Here is a 16095-nt window from a genome sequence, read left to right as displayed (position 1 = left end):
TGCATAATGATTTTCCTCAAAGGTATCACCAGCCTCACAAGTAAGGATGTTAAAATGGTAAAACCCATCAGCTTCGACATCAGCATCATCCTCACCATCGCTCAAAGTTATTTCAGCATTCGTCTCTTCTTCCTCCAACCTGATATCTTTTAGGATGTCTCCTCATCACAGAAACTTCCTTAGAAGAAAGGCCAAGTGGAAACACTACAATATGCCTTGGCTAAACAAGAAATGTAGCAAGATCAAGAAGATGACAAAGCTGGTAACTTGAACCAGGACACAACAACTAATCAGATGTCTAAAGACGTTGAGGAAAAGCGTGGTAGGACAGGATTCATATGAGATCAGCAAAAACCACTCTTGGGCTCATCATTGCGTGAGTTTATTATTATCCTTATATATCCCTCTCATCTCATGATACAAGTGCTTGCGACTGTTACTGTGTAGCTCTAGGCCCAATAAATGTGGTTAAATTGATAATTATGAAATGTTGGGTCATTTTTCATAATACCTGGAAAATGTAAGGGTCTTAGACTAAATAACAAATAATAAAAACACACACGAAAGCCCTAAACCCATCACCGTGTAGAGGAAACTCATCGGCATCAATGGCCGCCATGCTCTCCCACCGTCTCCGGCGAGTTCTCCTCGCCTTACCTTCCTCTTTCCATCGATCCTTCACTCCAACTCGCGCCTCCCATTTCCCTCACGTATCGTCTCTGTTACGGCAAACCCTGGCGGTGAAGCAACCAACGGAGCTTACTCAATCTCCGGCGAGATTGCTCTCAACGACACAGTATCAGTACGATCCTTACACCGGAGAAGACTCGTTCACGCCAGATAACGAAGGATGCGACTTCAACCATTGGCTAATCACAATGGACTTCCCAAAGGAGAATCCTCCGTCTAGAGAAGAAATGATCTCCATCTTCGAGCAGACCTGCGCTAAAGGGCTTGGTCTAAGGTTCGAATCTCTGAATCACAAGAAAGTTTCAGTTTTTTTTTGTAAGATGTTTGTTAAAAGTTGATTGCTTTGTGTGTGTGTGTTTTGTTCAGCTTGGAAGAAGCTAAGAAGAAGATATATGCAATTTGCACAACTAGTTACCAAGGCTTTCAAGCGACTATGTCTATAGGAGAAGTTGAGAAGTTTAGAGGTAATGATTAGGAGAGAAGCATTAGAATGGACTGGATTTGATCTTTGATTTGATTGGTGTTTTTATGAAACAGATTTGCCTGGGGTTCAGTATATTATTCCTGATTCTTATGTTGATGTTGAGAACAAGGTGTATGGAGGTGAGTTGTTTGGTTTCTAGAGTCTGTAACGTTGTGGAGTATTGGTTTGTAATTATTAAGCTCTGTGTTTTCAATTTTCAGGAGACAAATACGAGGATGGTGTGATTACACCTGGTCCAGTTCCTGTCCCCACTAAAGAAGGATTTGATTCTTTAGAGAAGGAGAGTGCTTCGGAAGAAGATAAATCTCAGGAAGCTCAAAAGCAGCCAGATCAGGAGCTAACCTCAGGACAAGTGCTAGATCAGGAAAGTGAAAAGCCTCCAGAGCAGAGATTTTTCAAGCAAGATCAAGAAAGTCGAATGCCTCCAGAGCAAGAGAGGAGTTTCAAACAAAACCAAGGAACTTTGACTCCAATACAATGGCGACCGACCCCAAGACAATGGAAAGGTCGAGGTGAAGTGTCAACCTCAAGACAAGGGCCTTCATTTCAGTGGAGTTTCAATCGAGATCAAGGAAATCCCACCTTAGGACAAAGGCAGGTTCAAGGTAATCAGATACCTTCGTTTCAAGGGAGTTTCAATCAAGGCCAAGGAACTCCGTTCGTAGGAAAAGTGCAAGATCAAGAAAGTCAAACGCCTTCATCTCAAAGGAGTTATAACCAAGGCCAGGGAACACCAATGTCAGGGCAAGGTCAGGGAAGTCAAGCACCCTCCTATCATATGGGTTATAGCCAAGGACAGGGAGCTCAGGCGCCTCCATATCAAGGATCACCAAGCAGTTACGGTCAAGGAGCAGTGGCGAACTACAACCAAGGGCCACCACAAGGAAACTTTAGCCAAGGGACACATGAAAATTACAACCAAATGGGCAGAGGGAATAACACTCTGCAAAGTGGTGGAAACTATGGTCCTTCACAAGGAGCAGGAAGTCCAGGATTTGGACACGGGCAAGGTCAAGGAGGAGGTCAGTTATTGTCTCCATATCAAGGGAGTTACAACCAAGGCCAGGGAACTCCAATGTCAGGACAAGGGCAAGGAGGTCAAATACCTTCATATCAGATTGGTTACGGCCAAGGCCATGGAGCTCAGGTGCCTCCATACCAAGTAAACTACAACCATGGAACACCAGGAAATAATGGTCAATGGGCGTTTGTGAACTACAACCAAGGGCCACCACATTGTAACTTTCTCCAAGGGCCACATCAAAATTACAACCAAGGAGGTCAGTGGAATTACAGTCCACCTAATGGTGTAAACTATGGTCCTCCACAGTTTGGAAATCAAATGCCCCAATATCAGTTGAGTTACAATCAAGGTCAAGGAACTCCATTCCCTGGACAATGGCAATGTCCAGGATGTGGAATGCTTTTGTATCAGGGGAGTTATAATCAAGGCCAAGGCACACCAAATCATGGACAATGGCAAGGTCAAGGATTTGCAAAAATGCCTTCATATCAAGCGAGTTATAGTCACAGCCAAGGAGCATCGGTGCCTCCACACCAAGGAACACCAAGCAGTTCCGGTCAAGGGACATCTGCAAACTTCAACCAAGGGGTTCCGGTGAACTATAACCAAAAGGGGGAAGGGAATTACAATCTGCAAAGTGGAGGAAGCTATGGTATTACTAATACACATGGATCCGCAGGGTTTTCTGGACAAGGACAGAATCAAACATTTCGACAGGAGAATCAAAGAAATGTAGCAGGTGATTGGAGCAACAACAGTAATCCTAAAGACCCAATTGAAACCGGCAAAGTAAGTTCTTGAACATAAGCGTTTATACAGATTTCTTGTCTTAAAACTCTATAAAGCAGAATTGTCCTTGTCTCAATTATTGTTATGTATATATGTTTATTCGATGGTTCCCTTTGTTTCAGATTCCGCATTGATTAAGATCTATCTGAAGAGAGGAATGATGAAATTGGCAGCCGAGCATGAATCTTTCTGATTAGAGTTGGCCATCAATGAGAAGTTCTGTTTTGTACAATTAACTACAGTGGTATCTGCAGGCTGGTCTTAGGCTACACGGGTATAACCAACCACTAGTGATGATTTTGGGGGACCTGAGTAAAATAAGTTCATGTTCACAACCCAGCTAGCAGCTGTTTTTCTGTGGCCGTCGAGCATTACTCGGCATTTTGAACTTAGTTAGGTCTCAGCTTCTGTTTTGTCTCTTTACAAGCACATGATGTACGTACGTGTTAAAGACAGTAAAGAGTCTAAAGACTAGTGACATGGGTTTTTGTCCTTTTATACAGTTGACTACTTGTATTTTCATTTTTTAAGTTACATTATATCATTCATCACAAGGCAAAGAGGCATTTTGCAATTAGTTCGTCCCTTTCTTTTACTTGAAACATACATACGTGAAAAGTAGTGCAAGTTTTGCTCCAGTTGAAGTCTCAAGCTTCTGTAGAAAAAAGAGTTGTCGTCCTCTGCAACTGGACTGGGGTTACATGTGGCCCCAAGCACGAGAGCTACTGATTTGGAACTGGTAGGATATTCATAATACCGTGTGTACTATATATACATTTCATCAGCGTGGGTATTCGCAGTCTTTGTCTTTGTCTCAAGACTTTACATAAGAAATGGGTAGTAGTAAAAGTAAAGAGCCTGTCTCAATTCAAAGTCATTGTGGTAAGGATTTTTCTAACAAGTTGTGTTTTAGTCTAAAGACTTTGTCTCAGCTGCAGGTAGTGAGAGGTAATGCATACGATTTCACAGGCAATGACTTGATGTAAGTTGTTTTATCCATTCATAGTCTTTCTCTGTCTAAATGATTAATTGTAAGTTGTTGACTTGTTGGTCGTCTGATCCATAGATATCTTCTTTCGCCTAGATATACAGTCTTTGCCGAAAGACTGACTTCTCTGATAAGTCGTTGATTGTATTCTCCATTCAATCCCAACAAGTCCAAATATTGTCTTTGTGCGAAGACCTTTTTTAAGCTGTGAGTATCGAGTCAATACATCTTGTTTTAGATTCACAAAGAAATTTCATAAAGCCGTGGGTAAGAAGTATTGTCTCTGTCTAAAGAAACTTCATAAAGCTGTGGGTTTTAACCTTGTCTAGATTCAAATTTTTGTCTCAAGACTCTTCATAGAGCCGTTGGTACTAAAGCAATGAACCATTTTCATCCAACAAGTTCTCATGTGTAAAGTAGTGAGGTAATGAATCCATTATCAGTGTCTGTTATCGAGTATATGAAAAAGATGCATAGAGAGGTGAAGATGCAAGAACAACAAAGCCTGATCAGAGCTTCATGTACAAGTTGACTTTGATTGATTCGAAGCAAAGATAAACTAAACAAGATATAACTTACTTTAAAAAATTTATTTCATCTTTCAAGAAACTCAAGAGCAAAATCTAAACAAAGGCAATTTGAGAAACAGAGTTTACAAGTTTGGGAACGAAGGGGATTTACATATAAACTGATGAAACACAACAGACTAAGAAGACACAAGATAGAATATAACAATACTCGAGATGAGTGAGACTGATATTCCGAGACACAAACAAACTGTTAGGATTTTCCTTCAACAGACAAAAGACTTTACATAAGAAATAAGTTCACAGTGATGTTTGTGTTAACTTACAGATACAGAACAGATTTATGTTGAGATGAATGAAACAGAGAGAGAGGACTTTGGATAAGAGAGTGTGAGAGAGAAGAGAAGGAGAACACACAGACATTTAACGAGTTCACGCCCATTAACGAGGGTCGCTACATCTCTCCGAGACTATGCTCGGAATCCACTAGAACAAAGGGATTACAAGAGGTTACAAGTGATTCTGCTAAGGAAACCACTCTGTAAAACCCCTTAGAAACTACCCAAGGCTTACGCCTTTACAGCTTGTTTCTCTCACCCTTACAGTGCTTCTTGTGTGCTCAACACTCTCGCTTCTACTCTACTTTCTCTCTCTGGACCAATGCTTCTATTTATGGATGAAGCAACCTTGGTCTTGTGCAGCTACAAAACGCCAAAAGACTTCTCCCTTACAATTGTGATAAGGCCAAACGCCAAACAGCCTTCTCTTTGTGGTCCAAAGTCTGCTAACTCAACCCCAAGTAAACCTTACTTTAACCTGAGTTCTTCTTTGGTTAGCATTTGAATATTGCTAAGACTTGCTCATCAAGTTCTTATCTTCACACAAACAAAACAGCCTTTGAATCAACAACGTACACATCTTTTCGGATCACACACTGTCTGGCATATCGGAATGTCCGTGGAAGATGATCGCTGCATGTATCTCTCTCTGTTGCATCTTTCCCACTCGCAGACTTCTCATCTCCTCCACCAATTATCAAAGCAGAGAAACACAACAAGAAATTCAAAAACAAGCAAAAGAATCATCAAAAAAACAAAAAAAAACAAAAAAGTAAGAAGGTATGTATTTAAAGATAGAAAACAAGAAAGCAAATGAGACATTGTGGAAAATACGAGAGGGATAACTCTTTTATTTCAAGATCGATTAGAAAAATAACTAAGTGATCATAAGTGTCGCAAATAAAACATATCAATCTCTAACGATCAATGAGGGATTGACAGGATGACTGTTCTATTTGTTTTCACAAATTACACATAAGTTTTTCCTCATTATCAATAAAGTAATATAGAATTTTCCCCAAAAACTTATAATGTGAAAATACGCAAGGGGAAACAATTTATTACAAGATTTGATAAAGACTAACTAAGTGATCTTAAGCGTCAAGACAAATGAAACATAACCATCTCTAACAATCTCGGACCGGAGACATGTTCTATTTTTTTTTTCACAAATTACACATAAGTTTTTTCCATTCTCAATCAAAAGTAATCAATAATTTCCCCTAAAAACCTTTAAAATTTTGCAAACAAAGATCTTTGACACAAAAAAAAAAAACAGTTTGTATACTATTTTAAAATTCATGGTTTTATAAATTCTGTTAAAAAAAAAAAAAGAAGAGTGGAGAATGTTACCTCACCGCTCGAGGGAAAGAGCTAAAAACTCATCGGACTCGCCGTTTACTTCACTAGCCGTCGCCGAAGAATCCATGGTTCTGGCAAAGGAGAGGGAAAGATCTAAATTTCATCGGGCTCGGGGAGAGACCAGAGCAATGTTATGTAGCTACTTTGATGTGAAGAAAAGTTCTCTCACTCTCCCTCAGATTATATAATGAAATTTTGAAAGCAGAGAGCCGTTACAAACGGAGAAGTAGCCGTTGGGTTTAGCCCATTTTCAAAAAAGTAGCCGTTGGGTTCCTTTGGAGTTTGCGAGATTAATCTCATATGGGCGGGTCCACAGTAGTAAAAAATATACTTAAGTATTAGCTTGCATGGTAAAAAATATACTTAAGTTTTCGTCGTCTCTGGCGCCGATTCTCTACCAAAAAGCTACATTGTTGGGTTTCTCCTATTTTATGTAAATCATAAATTATCAAAATATCAATTTTCTGAACTTGAAATGCTAACTCGATTTTTTTGTTGAGCGACCCTTACATTAATCTCTAGTTTTTGTTGTCCACATTATTTGTTTCAAAAAATGGAATTAATCAATTTTTTTTTGTTACTGAATAATTCATTAAAAAACTAAGAAAAAATGAGCCCAAAATGGCCCAAATCATGATGTTCATATTTAAATATGTAGAAATAAAAGTCAAACACCCTTTTTACATCGTGGGTCACCAAAATCAACATGGGGGTATGTTTCAATAAGGATGCAAAACGAACTTAGGTCCGGTCTGGTATTTCTTCATTTAGTGGTGGTAACTTTGACAATACCCAAGTTGGAGAATTGTCCAACCACAGAGCTTCACCATTCTCCTTATGCTTGAAATCAGGAGCTTTCGCGTTTGTCTACACGTAGTTTCCAAAATGTTAATGAGAGTAGAAAATGAACACAAAGAAGCGAAATGGGAAGAGACGAGATCTTCAAGGTTTCTAAGATGCCACGAGCAACAAAGTTTATTATTGATTACCCTTTTTAATCTGTTGTCCCACCATTTGTCTGGATTCTGAACCAAGTCCTTCCAAAGCTCCTCTCCTACATATATTAAGACAGCTTATTTTACAAAACTGAGACAGTAAGTAAGCGCCAAATAGCTGCTGCCTAAGACTTGGTTAAATGAGAACTTACTTTTCTGTTTTTTCAATGTTGGCTGGGAGACTGTATTGGCCATTAGAGGTTGTTCTTGATTCGTCTTTAGAGGTGGTAACTTTGACAGTACCCAAGTAGGAGAGTCGGTCATCCACAGTGCTTCACCACTCTCTTTATGCTTAAAGTCAGGGGCTTTAGCGTTTGTCTACGCTTGGTTCAAAAACATTATTGGGGAATGTCAAAATGAACATTAGAGACTAGTGTCTTCAAATATGTTACCTTTCTTGATCTGTTGTCATACCATTTATCAGGGTTCTGAACCAAGTCCTTCCAAGATTCCTCTCCTGCATCTCAAGACAATGTCGTTATAGTAAAACGAGACAGTAACAACATGTTACATAGCTGCCTAAGACTTGATAAAAAGGAGAAGTTTACTTTTAACTTGTTTGGATGTTGGCGTTGAGATAGTATTAGGCATGAGAGGTTGTTCTTGATTCTTCTTTAGAGGCGGCAATTTTGACAATACCCAAGTAGGAGAGTCAGTCATCCACAGTGCCTCACCACTCTCTTTATGCTTGAAGTCAGGGGCTTTCATGTTTGTCTACACGTAGTTTTAAAAACATTACCGGGAAAGGTCTGAAAATAAACATGAGGGGGATATGTGCAGAGACTAGTGTCTTCATATATGTTACCTTTCTTGATCTGTTGTCATACCATTTATCGGGGTTCTGAACCAAGTCCTTCCAAAATTCCTCACCTATATTGCAGGACAGATCGTTTGAGGAGAACGAGATCGTAACAAAATGCCACATACCTGACTACCTTTAAGTTGTTTCAATTTTCCTTTAGGGAGAAAAACATCAAACTCAAGCTCATTGAGTTTTTGTAAAACCCAATCCGGAGCATCGTTAAGCCACAGAGAAAGACCACCACCAACCTTGCCCTTAAAGTCAGGATGTTTAGGTTTCACCTGCGCAGAAGAATATCAATAAACGAAAAGATCTTATCGAATATCATGACTGAGGCAGAAATGAATCCAAATCAAGTGTGTTTACCAATCCGCTGGCTTTACTCCCACGATAGTCCAACCACTCTTTAGGATTTTCAAGTAGATGATTCCAAGGATTAGAGGTCCCTTCATCCAAGACTATAACCTTCTTAGATCTTGCTGAAAAAAAGAATCAAACTGTTAGTTGAACATACAATAAAAAAAAGAATCATGAGAAAAAACAAAGGTAGCTCATAAGAGAGTCGATCAGTATGTATCTACAAGTTGAAAGCAACAAAGAAGTAACGTTAAGTATAACAAAACGTCATAAAGACATACCAGGCTGCTTCTTGGTGCTGAGTTCTTCTAATTCAGGCAATGGGATGCTGATTTCTTCTGCCTCAGGTGCGTTTACCAAATCCAACAACTCTTTAGGATTTTGAAGTAGATGCTTCAAATCATCAGAGCTTTCTTCAACCATGACTTGAACCTTCATTGTTCTTGCTGAAAACAAAAAAAACACAATATAATCAAACCTGTTAACTCGAACATTGTATCGAAAAGCTTGACTTGTTCAAGACCCACCACCACTTTAAAGCAACAAAAGGACTATAACAAGTTCAAGCAAAACAACATCATAAAAAGGACTGGAGAAAAGGCATACAAGTCTGTTTCTTGGTGCTGAGTTCTTCTATATCAGATGGTGGGAAGCTCATTTCTTCTATTTGGGGTGGGATCGCACCCTCTACAAAGTTGAGATTCTGAACCATAATCTGTTATAAAGAAACAACCTTCATACGTTATTATTATGAAACCAAGCAACTATACATATAAAAGGGATGACAAAGGAGACTAAAGAATCTAGTCACCACTAATAAGAATCTAGACTCAAGTTCTTGTTTTTATTTTGAAAATTCACCTGGACATTGGATTGAGGATAGGTGACAGTGGCAGGAGGTGAATCTATAAAGAGCTTCCCGGAGATATGAATCCGATCATCTTTCTTTACATGGTGAGCTGCTATTTTAGCTAATTCACCTTCGAATATAATCGGAATCCTGCAAATAAATAAAATAAATAAATAAAAAATCTCAACTTCAATTCATCAACACTCACAAAAAAAAAATTACCAGAAATCAGATGATTTTAAACCGGAGCGTTGAGAGATAACCGTCCCAGCCCAGGACTTTCCGTCGGAGTAACACTTAAATTGAACCGGTTGATCCACGAACCCGGTTAGGTTAACCTGTTTCGCTATTTCCGGTTTGTACTCAATCACCGTCGGCCGAGCCAACTCTTTCTCCGCCGTAACATCCTCCGATGATTCCGCCGCGCGGATGGCTGTGTATAAGCGGATTTGGTGAGAGATCGCCCATTTTCGAGTAGGGAGTTTGGCAGCTCTCGAGTGGTGAAGTGAGGAGCAGAGAGCTCTTGTCAACGTCCGAGAAACCAAATACATGGTTTCATACGAATCTGGTGACGTCTCCGAGGTTCGCTGAAAGTGTGGCCGGAGAGAAGATGAAAAGCCCTAGTTATCGGCGCCAAGGGGGTTTAAGGGAAACCAAATTGGAAAGTTTATTCTTACTTCGATCATAAATGTAATTTAATTGCGAGCTGATATTGTTATTATTTAATTCTCGTAAGCCTTTTAACATTTTTAGATCCAGAGGCCAATTTAGATTATTGGGCCATTTTCGAATTTGGAGTCGTGTTGTTCTCATTTTCTTTCTTATTCCAAATGTCACTCGCGAAATTTAATTTTTTTTTTTTTGGTTTTTTACAACAACTGGCGAATGACATTTGGAATAAGAAATAAAAACAGACTGCAAGAAAAGGCATACAAGTCTGTTTCGATCTTAAAGTGTTACATCAATATGCCATAGAAATAAATAAATAATCAACATGAAAATCAAACAAGTAAATAAAATTATAGCTAATCTAGAAATAAATTAATAAAGGTTGAACTAATTTTTTTCAGATAATTGATATTATAAGGTACTGTCTTCACTATCTAACAATAGTAATGTTTTAATAGATTGAGAATCAGAATATATCTTATGTTATATCCGGTGATCCCATCTGGCCAGATTATTTTCTTCAAAATACATTTTCTTCAAAATACATTTTTTTTCCGAAGTAGTGTAACCTAGTGATCAAATTTTAAATGTTTTTATGATATTTTGGGGTTCGATTTCCAGAAAATGTAAAATTTTAAAATATTGTAGGATACACAACATATCGAAAGTTTTAGATTTTTATAGGTAGAACCGTTTGTAATTTTTGTGTGCTATGAAGAAATCATGTTCATCAAAAATGTTGTACATGCAAAACCGTCCATCGATCTGAGTGTTACAAAGAAAATTACACCATGAAATCGTGGTCCGTGAATTTATTCGTCAATATCGCATATTTACAAGTAGTTGATCTTCATAAAATATAAAAATTAAAATAATATAATGATGTAATTAACTATTTGACCAGTATAAAAAAACATTTATCCTTCTTTACTTTTCAGTGGATTAAATTTTTATTCGTTATGGTCAAGATCATTTCTGAGTTATCCCATGTTTTCTTATGAATAATAAATCTTTGCTTTTATTACTAAAAATCAAAAAGATAATTTTTAATATTATCTTTCATAAAATTTTCTAGAAAGTAAAGTCAGTATAAGAATAAAATGGGCTATCATATAATTTCAATTTTTTTCTCTTATCTTAAATAATAATTTATATATTAAAGTGTTAAAAATATTAAAATATAAATATGTATATTTTCGATGTCAGTCTCCATTAAGTTTCATATAAATGATGATTGTAAAATATCATTAGGTTAATGCATTCTGATTGTAATATACATCCAATATAATTCTACTTTTGAATTTTTCTATGCATTTTATTTTTTCTGTTTATGTATTTTTATCTAGCTTGCAACTTATATTCTTGATTATTTTGAAGGAATATATTTCTTAAATTTTTGAAAAGATTTACTTCTAAGAATAATCATCTAATTGGATTAAGTACATCCCCTATATGCGATTTTCAGAACTACATCTATGATTTGTAAGTATATAAATATGTCATAAACAACACATACATAGACACAATAACTTACAATCAATCATCTGATATCAACATTTTTTTCTTTTGATAATGAAATCATCTTATCATCCTCACATAATGGTACATATGATGTCAAATATATATAGTTTCTCTTTTATTTAATATTTTTATTTCCATCTGACCTTGTTTTTGGATGTTCTAGGAAATCATAGTACGTGTTGTGTTTGTGTTGACGGTAGTCAATTTTGGATTTTTAAATGGCCAAGTCTATGATGTTCTTAAATTTGGTGCTAAGGGAGATGGTACTACCAATGATTCAGAGGTATTATCTCGATTTTTCCATTATAGTATATTCTATTTTAAAAAAAGAAAGAAAATTATAACACAACTCATCATTTTGAGCTGTATCAAAAGAAGCTTATGAAGTTTAGAATCACGTTTATTTTACAAAACAAAATGATGAAACTGAAATAATGATATATTTTCTTGCAGTATGAACAATTTTGAAATCTATACTTATTATTTGTGATGTGATTTTTTGTAGTTAACCTGTCATCTTAAAATTGTTAAACTAGTTAATGTTGTTGACCTTTAATGAATTTTTATATATAACTTATTATATAATTAAAAACGAATTTTGTATTAATAATATTAATTTATATGTTATATTAGATAATTGGTTATGCACTAATACAATAAAATTGTCAAAAATAAAAACATTTTTTAAAAATGATAATTCTTATATATATTGTGCTATTATCCAGAAATAATATTTTAATTATAAAGTTAAAAATTAAGATATGAAATAATTTGTAGTTAAAAGCCAACAAAAAAATTCAAAATCGCAATTCTATTCATTAAATGAATGTGCCATGATTCCCCAGCATGATTGGCACCATGTTTTTCTATAACAGTTTTCTTGTATAAAAACTTTTTGTAGTCAAACTAAAAAACATAATAACCAGGCCATATATTTACTATTTAATTTCTATGTTACCTGTTCCTACAAGTAGATCATAAGTGTTTTACAAATATTTAGTTATTTATCCACTAATTCGTATAAATTTATTTTTTTTTCTGGAAAAGGCATTTGTAGAAGCATGGAAAGCTATGTGCAGTAGTGGTGGGAGTAATAAAACCCTCCTTATTCCTTCAGATAATACATTTTTACTACAACCTCTAGTGTTTCAAGGTCCTTGTAACTCTCCATCTGTACAAGTTAAGGTAATACTGAAAGACTTATAATTTTAGGATCCATTTGAAAACTTATTTATTCAAAATATTATGTGTTCATTGGGAATGTATTTGTGATCAAATTTACAGTTGGAAGGAAAGATTGTCGCCCCTCTTAACAAAGCAGCATGGTCAGACTTTAAGTCATATGAATGGGTCAGTTTTAATAAAATCATCGGTCTAACGGTCCTTGGTTCAGGAACAATCAATGGACGTGGTTCATCTTTCTGGGAGGTGAAATATTTTTTTATATATTAAAAGAAAAAAAAATGTTTAGCTGTATTTATAATCAGAAAATGTGGGTCTAATGTTTTTTTTTCTCATATTCATTCAATCCAGGCCAATATGTCAGCTTCTAAACGCCCTACTGTGAGTACATATAGTTGTTCTCTATTAAATTGACTTTAAATTTTGCTACTAAAAGCTCATATCGAAAGGTTCTCTTTTTATTGTAGCAATTGTATTTTGAAGGATGCAATAATCTTGAAATAAATGGAATAGCCTCACTCGATAGCCCGAGAAACCATATCTCAATCCACAATTGCACACAAGTGAAAATCACGCAAATAAAACTTATTGCGCCTGGTGATAGTCCTAACACCGATGGAATTGATATTTCAACATCAACTGATGTAGAAATATATGACACTATCGTTGGAACTGGTACGTAGTTAGATATCTCTCCTTTTGGAATCACTAAATTTCCAATTTCAAATGGTATAATATGGTTCTTTGTATTTCAATATGTTAAACATTGCAGGAGATGATTGTGTAGCTTTAAACAGTGGAAGTATAAATATCAACATCACAAGGATGCAATGTGGTCCTGGACATGGAATAAGGTATATCTTTGATTAGTTTCTTTTTTCAACTTGTATGTGATTTTGTTAATGCCATCAAATAGATACTAATTTTTAATTTTTATTACAAAATATTTTCTTTATGTTAATGATTATATATAGTGTGGGAAGTTTAGGAAAAGACGGAGAAGAATCTATAGTTGAGAACGTCCAAGTGACCAACTGCACTTTCAATGAGACGAACAATGGAGCGAGAATTAAGACATGGCCGGTAAGAAATCTTTAACTATATTTGTTTATATAAGAATTAAATGAATTGTTATAATAATGATAAGATTTGTTTTACTTATTTGTATTTAATTTTAATGTTTAGAATGGAAAAGGATATGCAAGGAATATAGTTTTCATGGATATCACGCTTACTGAAACCAAAAATCCAATTATAATCGATCAACAGTATATAGACAAGGGACGTATTGACGTAGAGGTAAATTATTTTCTTTCATTCAGTAAAGTATAAAACTTCTAAGCAGACTTTAGGTTATTTCTATTTATTATTTATATTTTTTGTATATCTTCTTAAAAGGAATCATCAGCAGTGGCAATTAGCAACGTGACATTCACGAATTTTCATGGAACGTCAGGACAAGATGAGATTATAAAGATAGATTGCAGCGAAGTCACATATTGCAAAGATATTGTTCTAGATAGAATTAATATTACTACGGTGGATGGAAATAAGCCAATAGTTGAATGCAGTAACGCATATGGAAATTCGACCAATGCTTATGATGGTTGCTTGAAGACACAATAGTATATCTTTTTATATCAAATAATTTTATTTATAAATTGGGAATAATTTATCAGATGAATGTAATATTATATTATCATTTATCAACTATTATGTATTCATGATTGAATAAAATGTTTTATGTGTTAGATCATGTTGGTTTATTCATGATGATGGTTGATGCGATCAAGCATTCTAATTTTTGGTGTGTAGAAAATTATAAAACCAGATGAAGAAAAAGGAAACTAAAATCAAAAGACAAGTGTAAATAACTCGCAAACATGACCGCGAGTAATATTTTTAGAATGAAACACACATTCATTCTCCGGAGGTTTACTTCCATATGATTGTATAGGTGACTAATGATGGGATTAAAATGGTTTTGGTCAACAAAAATTAGGCTTTTTTATTTAAATAAATTTAAAAAATTCATAAAATATTTTCTTAATTTTAAATAAAAGTGAAGAAAAGAAAAAAAGACAATTAATAATATATTAAAATTAAAATTAAAATTCATTATATTTATTTACATATTTATATCAAGATTATATTTCATAAACACTTTTTATTCTTAAATGTTCACATATAATGGGAACTTATATGCAAAATAAAATGATGATTTTTGCCTTTTGTTGGTATAAAAATTTAATTTTTAACTTTTAAAATAAAATAGATATCTTCAAAATAAAATAAATATGGCATCATGGACTTATGATTCCCACCCCGGACTATCAATACAACAAGATAGGTTATCTAATAATATCATGACTATGTGAAGATACGCGCCTTGCAAGGGATGAAGACGCAGAATGAATATTATATATACAAATTACTTTTACATATTATTATTTATTTTGTGTTCATTACATATTATAAAATTATAAATATATTGAATAATTAAGAAGGAAGTAACTATATTATGTATATAATAAAATTGGAGTAATCAAATAAATCAAAATAATCCCTCTTGTTTATTTTTGAATAATGTTTATTGGTAAATAAATAAAAATAATCATTTTATTTATCTAATATGTTATATAATTAAATTTAAATGACATTGACATAGATATATAGTATATTTTAACATGGATAATTATTAATTAAGGCTTCCTACTCATATAATTTTATTAACATTTGTATGTTATCAAATCTTTATATTTTAAATCATTATTTGTCATCTATATATAATCTTTACTTTAATGATTATATATAGTGTGGGAAGTTTAGGAAAAGATGGAGAAGAATCTATAGTTGAGAACGTCCAAGTGACCAACTGCACTTTCAATAAGATGAACAATGGAGCGAGAATTAAGACATGGCCGGTAATAAATCTTTAATTATACTAGAGATTTTTTCCGCGCTTCGCGCGGATTATGTCTTATAAATTTATTTTATTTATAATATTATTTGTTAATTTTTTTCTTTTATATTAACTTCTTGTTTTTCCAATGTTAGTTTTTCTTAATTTAAATTTATATGTTAATAACTTTTCATTTTTTTGTTGTAGATGGAGAATTATATTTTTTATTGATGGTTTTTTGTATGTGATAGTGACATAAACTTTTTGAAATTTTAAAATAATATTATATATAGTACGGTTAACACATTAAAGAAGAGAAACATATTCAGACACATTTTACACAGGTTTTATATGCATAATTTTAAACATTATATATGTATATATTATAAGTTTGAAACATGTAAATGCTTTCTAAAGCTAAATACTTGTTCTGAGTTTACATAACTTATCGAAAGTTTTATCTCTTTTTAAATTCAAATCACAGAAAAAATATAAAAAAGTCAGTATAGATAGGTTTTTTGGGCTTTTAAATCAACACTGAAAAATTACATGAATCAGATAACAACAGTTTTGTAAACAACTGGATAAAATTTGACCGAGCCAAAGATTTTCACA

The 16095-nt window shown here is 34.3% G+C and overlaps 3 protein-coding genes across 5 annotated transcripts; 2 read left to right on the top strand and 1 right to left on the bottom strand.

Moving 5' to 3' along the window:
• The first annotated feature begins 196 nt into the window (after positions 1–196).
• LOC103827829 (multiple organellar RNA editing factor 4, mitochondrial) lies at positions 197–3561 on the top strand. Its single transcript, XM_009103392.3, has 5 exons — positions 197–964; positions 1057–1154; positions 1228–1293; positions 1375–2987; positions 3110–3561. The coding sequence occupies exons 1-5, from the start codon at positions 609–611 to the stop codon at positions 3119–3121; spliced, it is 2145 nt and encodes a 714-aa protein (XP_009101640.1). The 5' UTR covers positions 197–608; the 3' UTR covers positions 3122–3561.
• Positions 3562–4550: 989 nt separating this feature from the next.
• Positions 4551–9990, bottom strand: LOC103827828 (protein OSB3, chloroplastic/mitochondrial). Of its 2 annotated transcripts, XM_009103390.3 has the most exons (12): positions 9429–9990; positions 9218–9356; positions 8963–9071; positions 8638–8802; positions 8366–8478; positions 8133–8280; positions 8003–8067; positions 7746–7911; positions 7590–7654; positions 7350–7515; positions 7192–7256; positions 4598–7069 (listed from the first exon to the last, which is right to left on the bottom strand). In XM_009103390.3, the coding sequence occupies exons 1-12, from the start codon at positions 9755–9757 to the stop codon at positions 6944–6946; spliced, it is 1656 nt and encodes a 551-aa protein (XP_009101638.1). In that variant the 5' UTR covers positions 9758–9990; the 3' UTR covers positions 4598–6943. The 2 variants fall into 2 exon arrangements, with proteins under 2 accessions (XP_009101639.1, XP_009101638.1); XM_009103391.3 differs by lacking the exons at positions 7590–7654; positions 7746–7911 and having other exon boundaries at positions 4551–7069.
• Positions 9991–10281: 291 nt separating this feature from the next.
• On the top strand, positions 10282–15439 carry LOC103827827 (probable polygalacturonase At3g15720). Of its 2 annotated transcripts, XM_033272416.1 has the most exons (8): positions 10397–12581; positions 12681–12824; positions 12930–12959; positions 13046–13253; positions 13351–13432; positions 13553–13661; positions 13764–13877; positions 13977–14876. In XM_033272416.1, exons 1-8 carry the CDS (start codon positions 12468–12470, stop codon positions 14202–14204), a joined length of 1029 nt encoding a protein of 342 aa, XP_033128307.1. In that variant the 5' UTR covers positions 10397–12467; the 3' UTR covers positions 14205–14876. The 2 variants fall into 2 exon arrangements, 1 of the variants encoding a protein (XP_033128307.1); XR_004448267.1 differs by lacking the exons at positions 13553–13661; positions 13764–13877; positions 13977–14876 and adding an exon at positions 15394–15439 and having other exon boundaries at positions 10282–13432.
• Positions 15440–16095: the final 656 nt, after the last annotated feature.

Source organism: Brassica rapa, chromosome A06 (assembly GCF_000309985.2).
Source record: "Brassica rapa cultivar Chiifu-401-42 chromosome A06, CAAS_Brap_v3.01, whole genome shotgun sequence".
NCBI lineage: Eukaryota > Viridiplantae > Streptophyta > Magnoliopsida > Brassicales > Brassicaceae > Brassica > Brassica rapa.
This window is presented reverse-complemented; position numbering and strand designations above follow the sequence as displayed.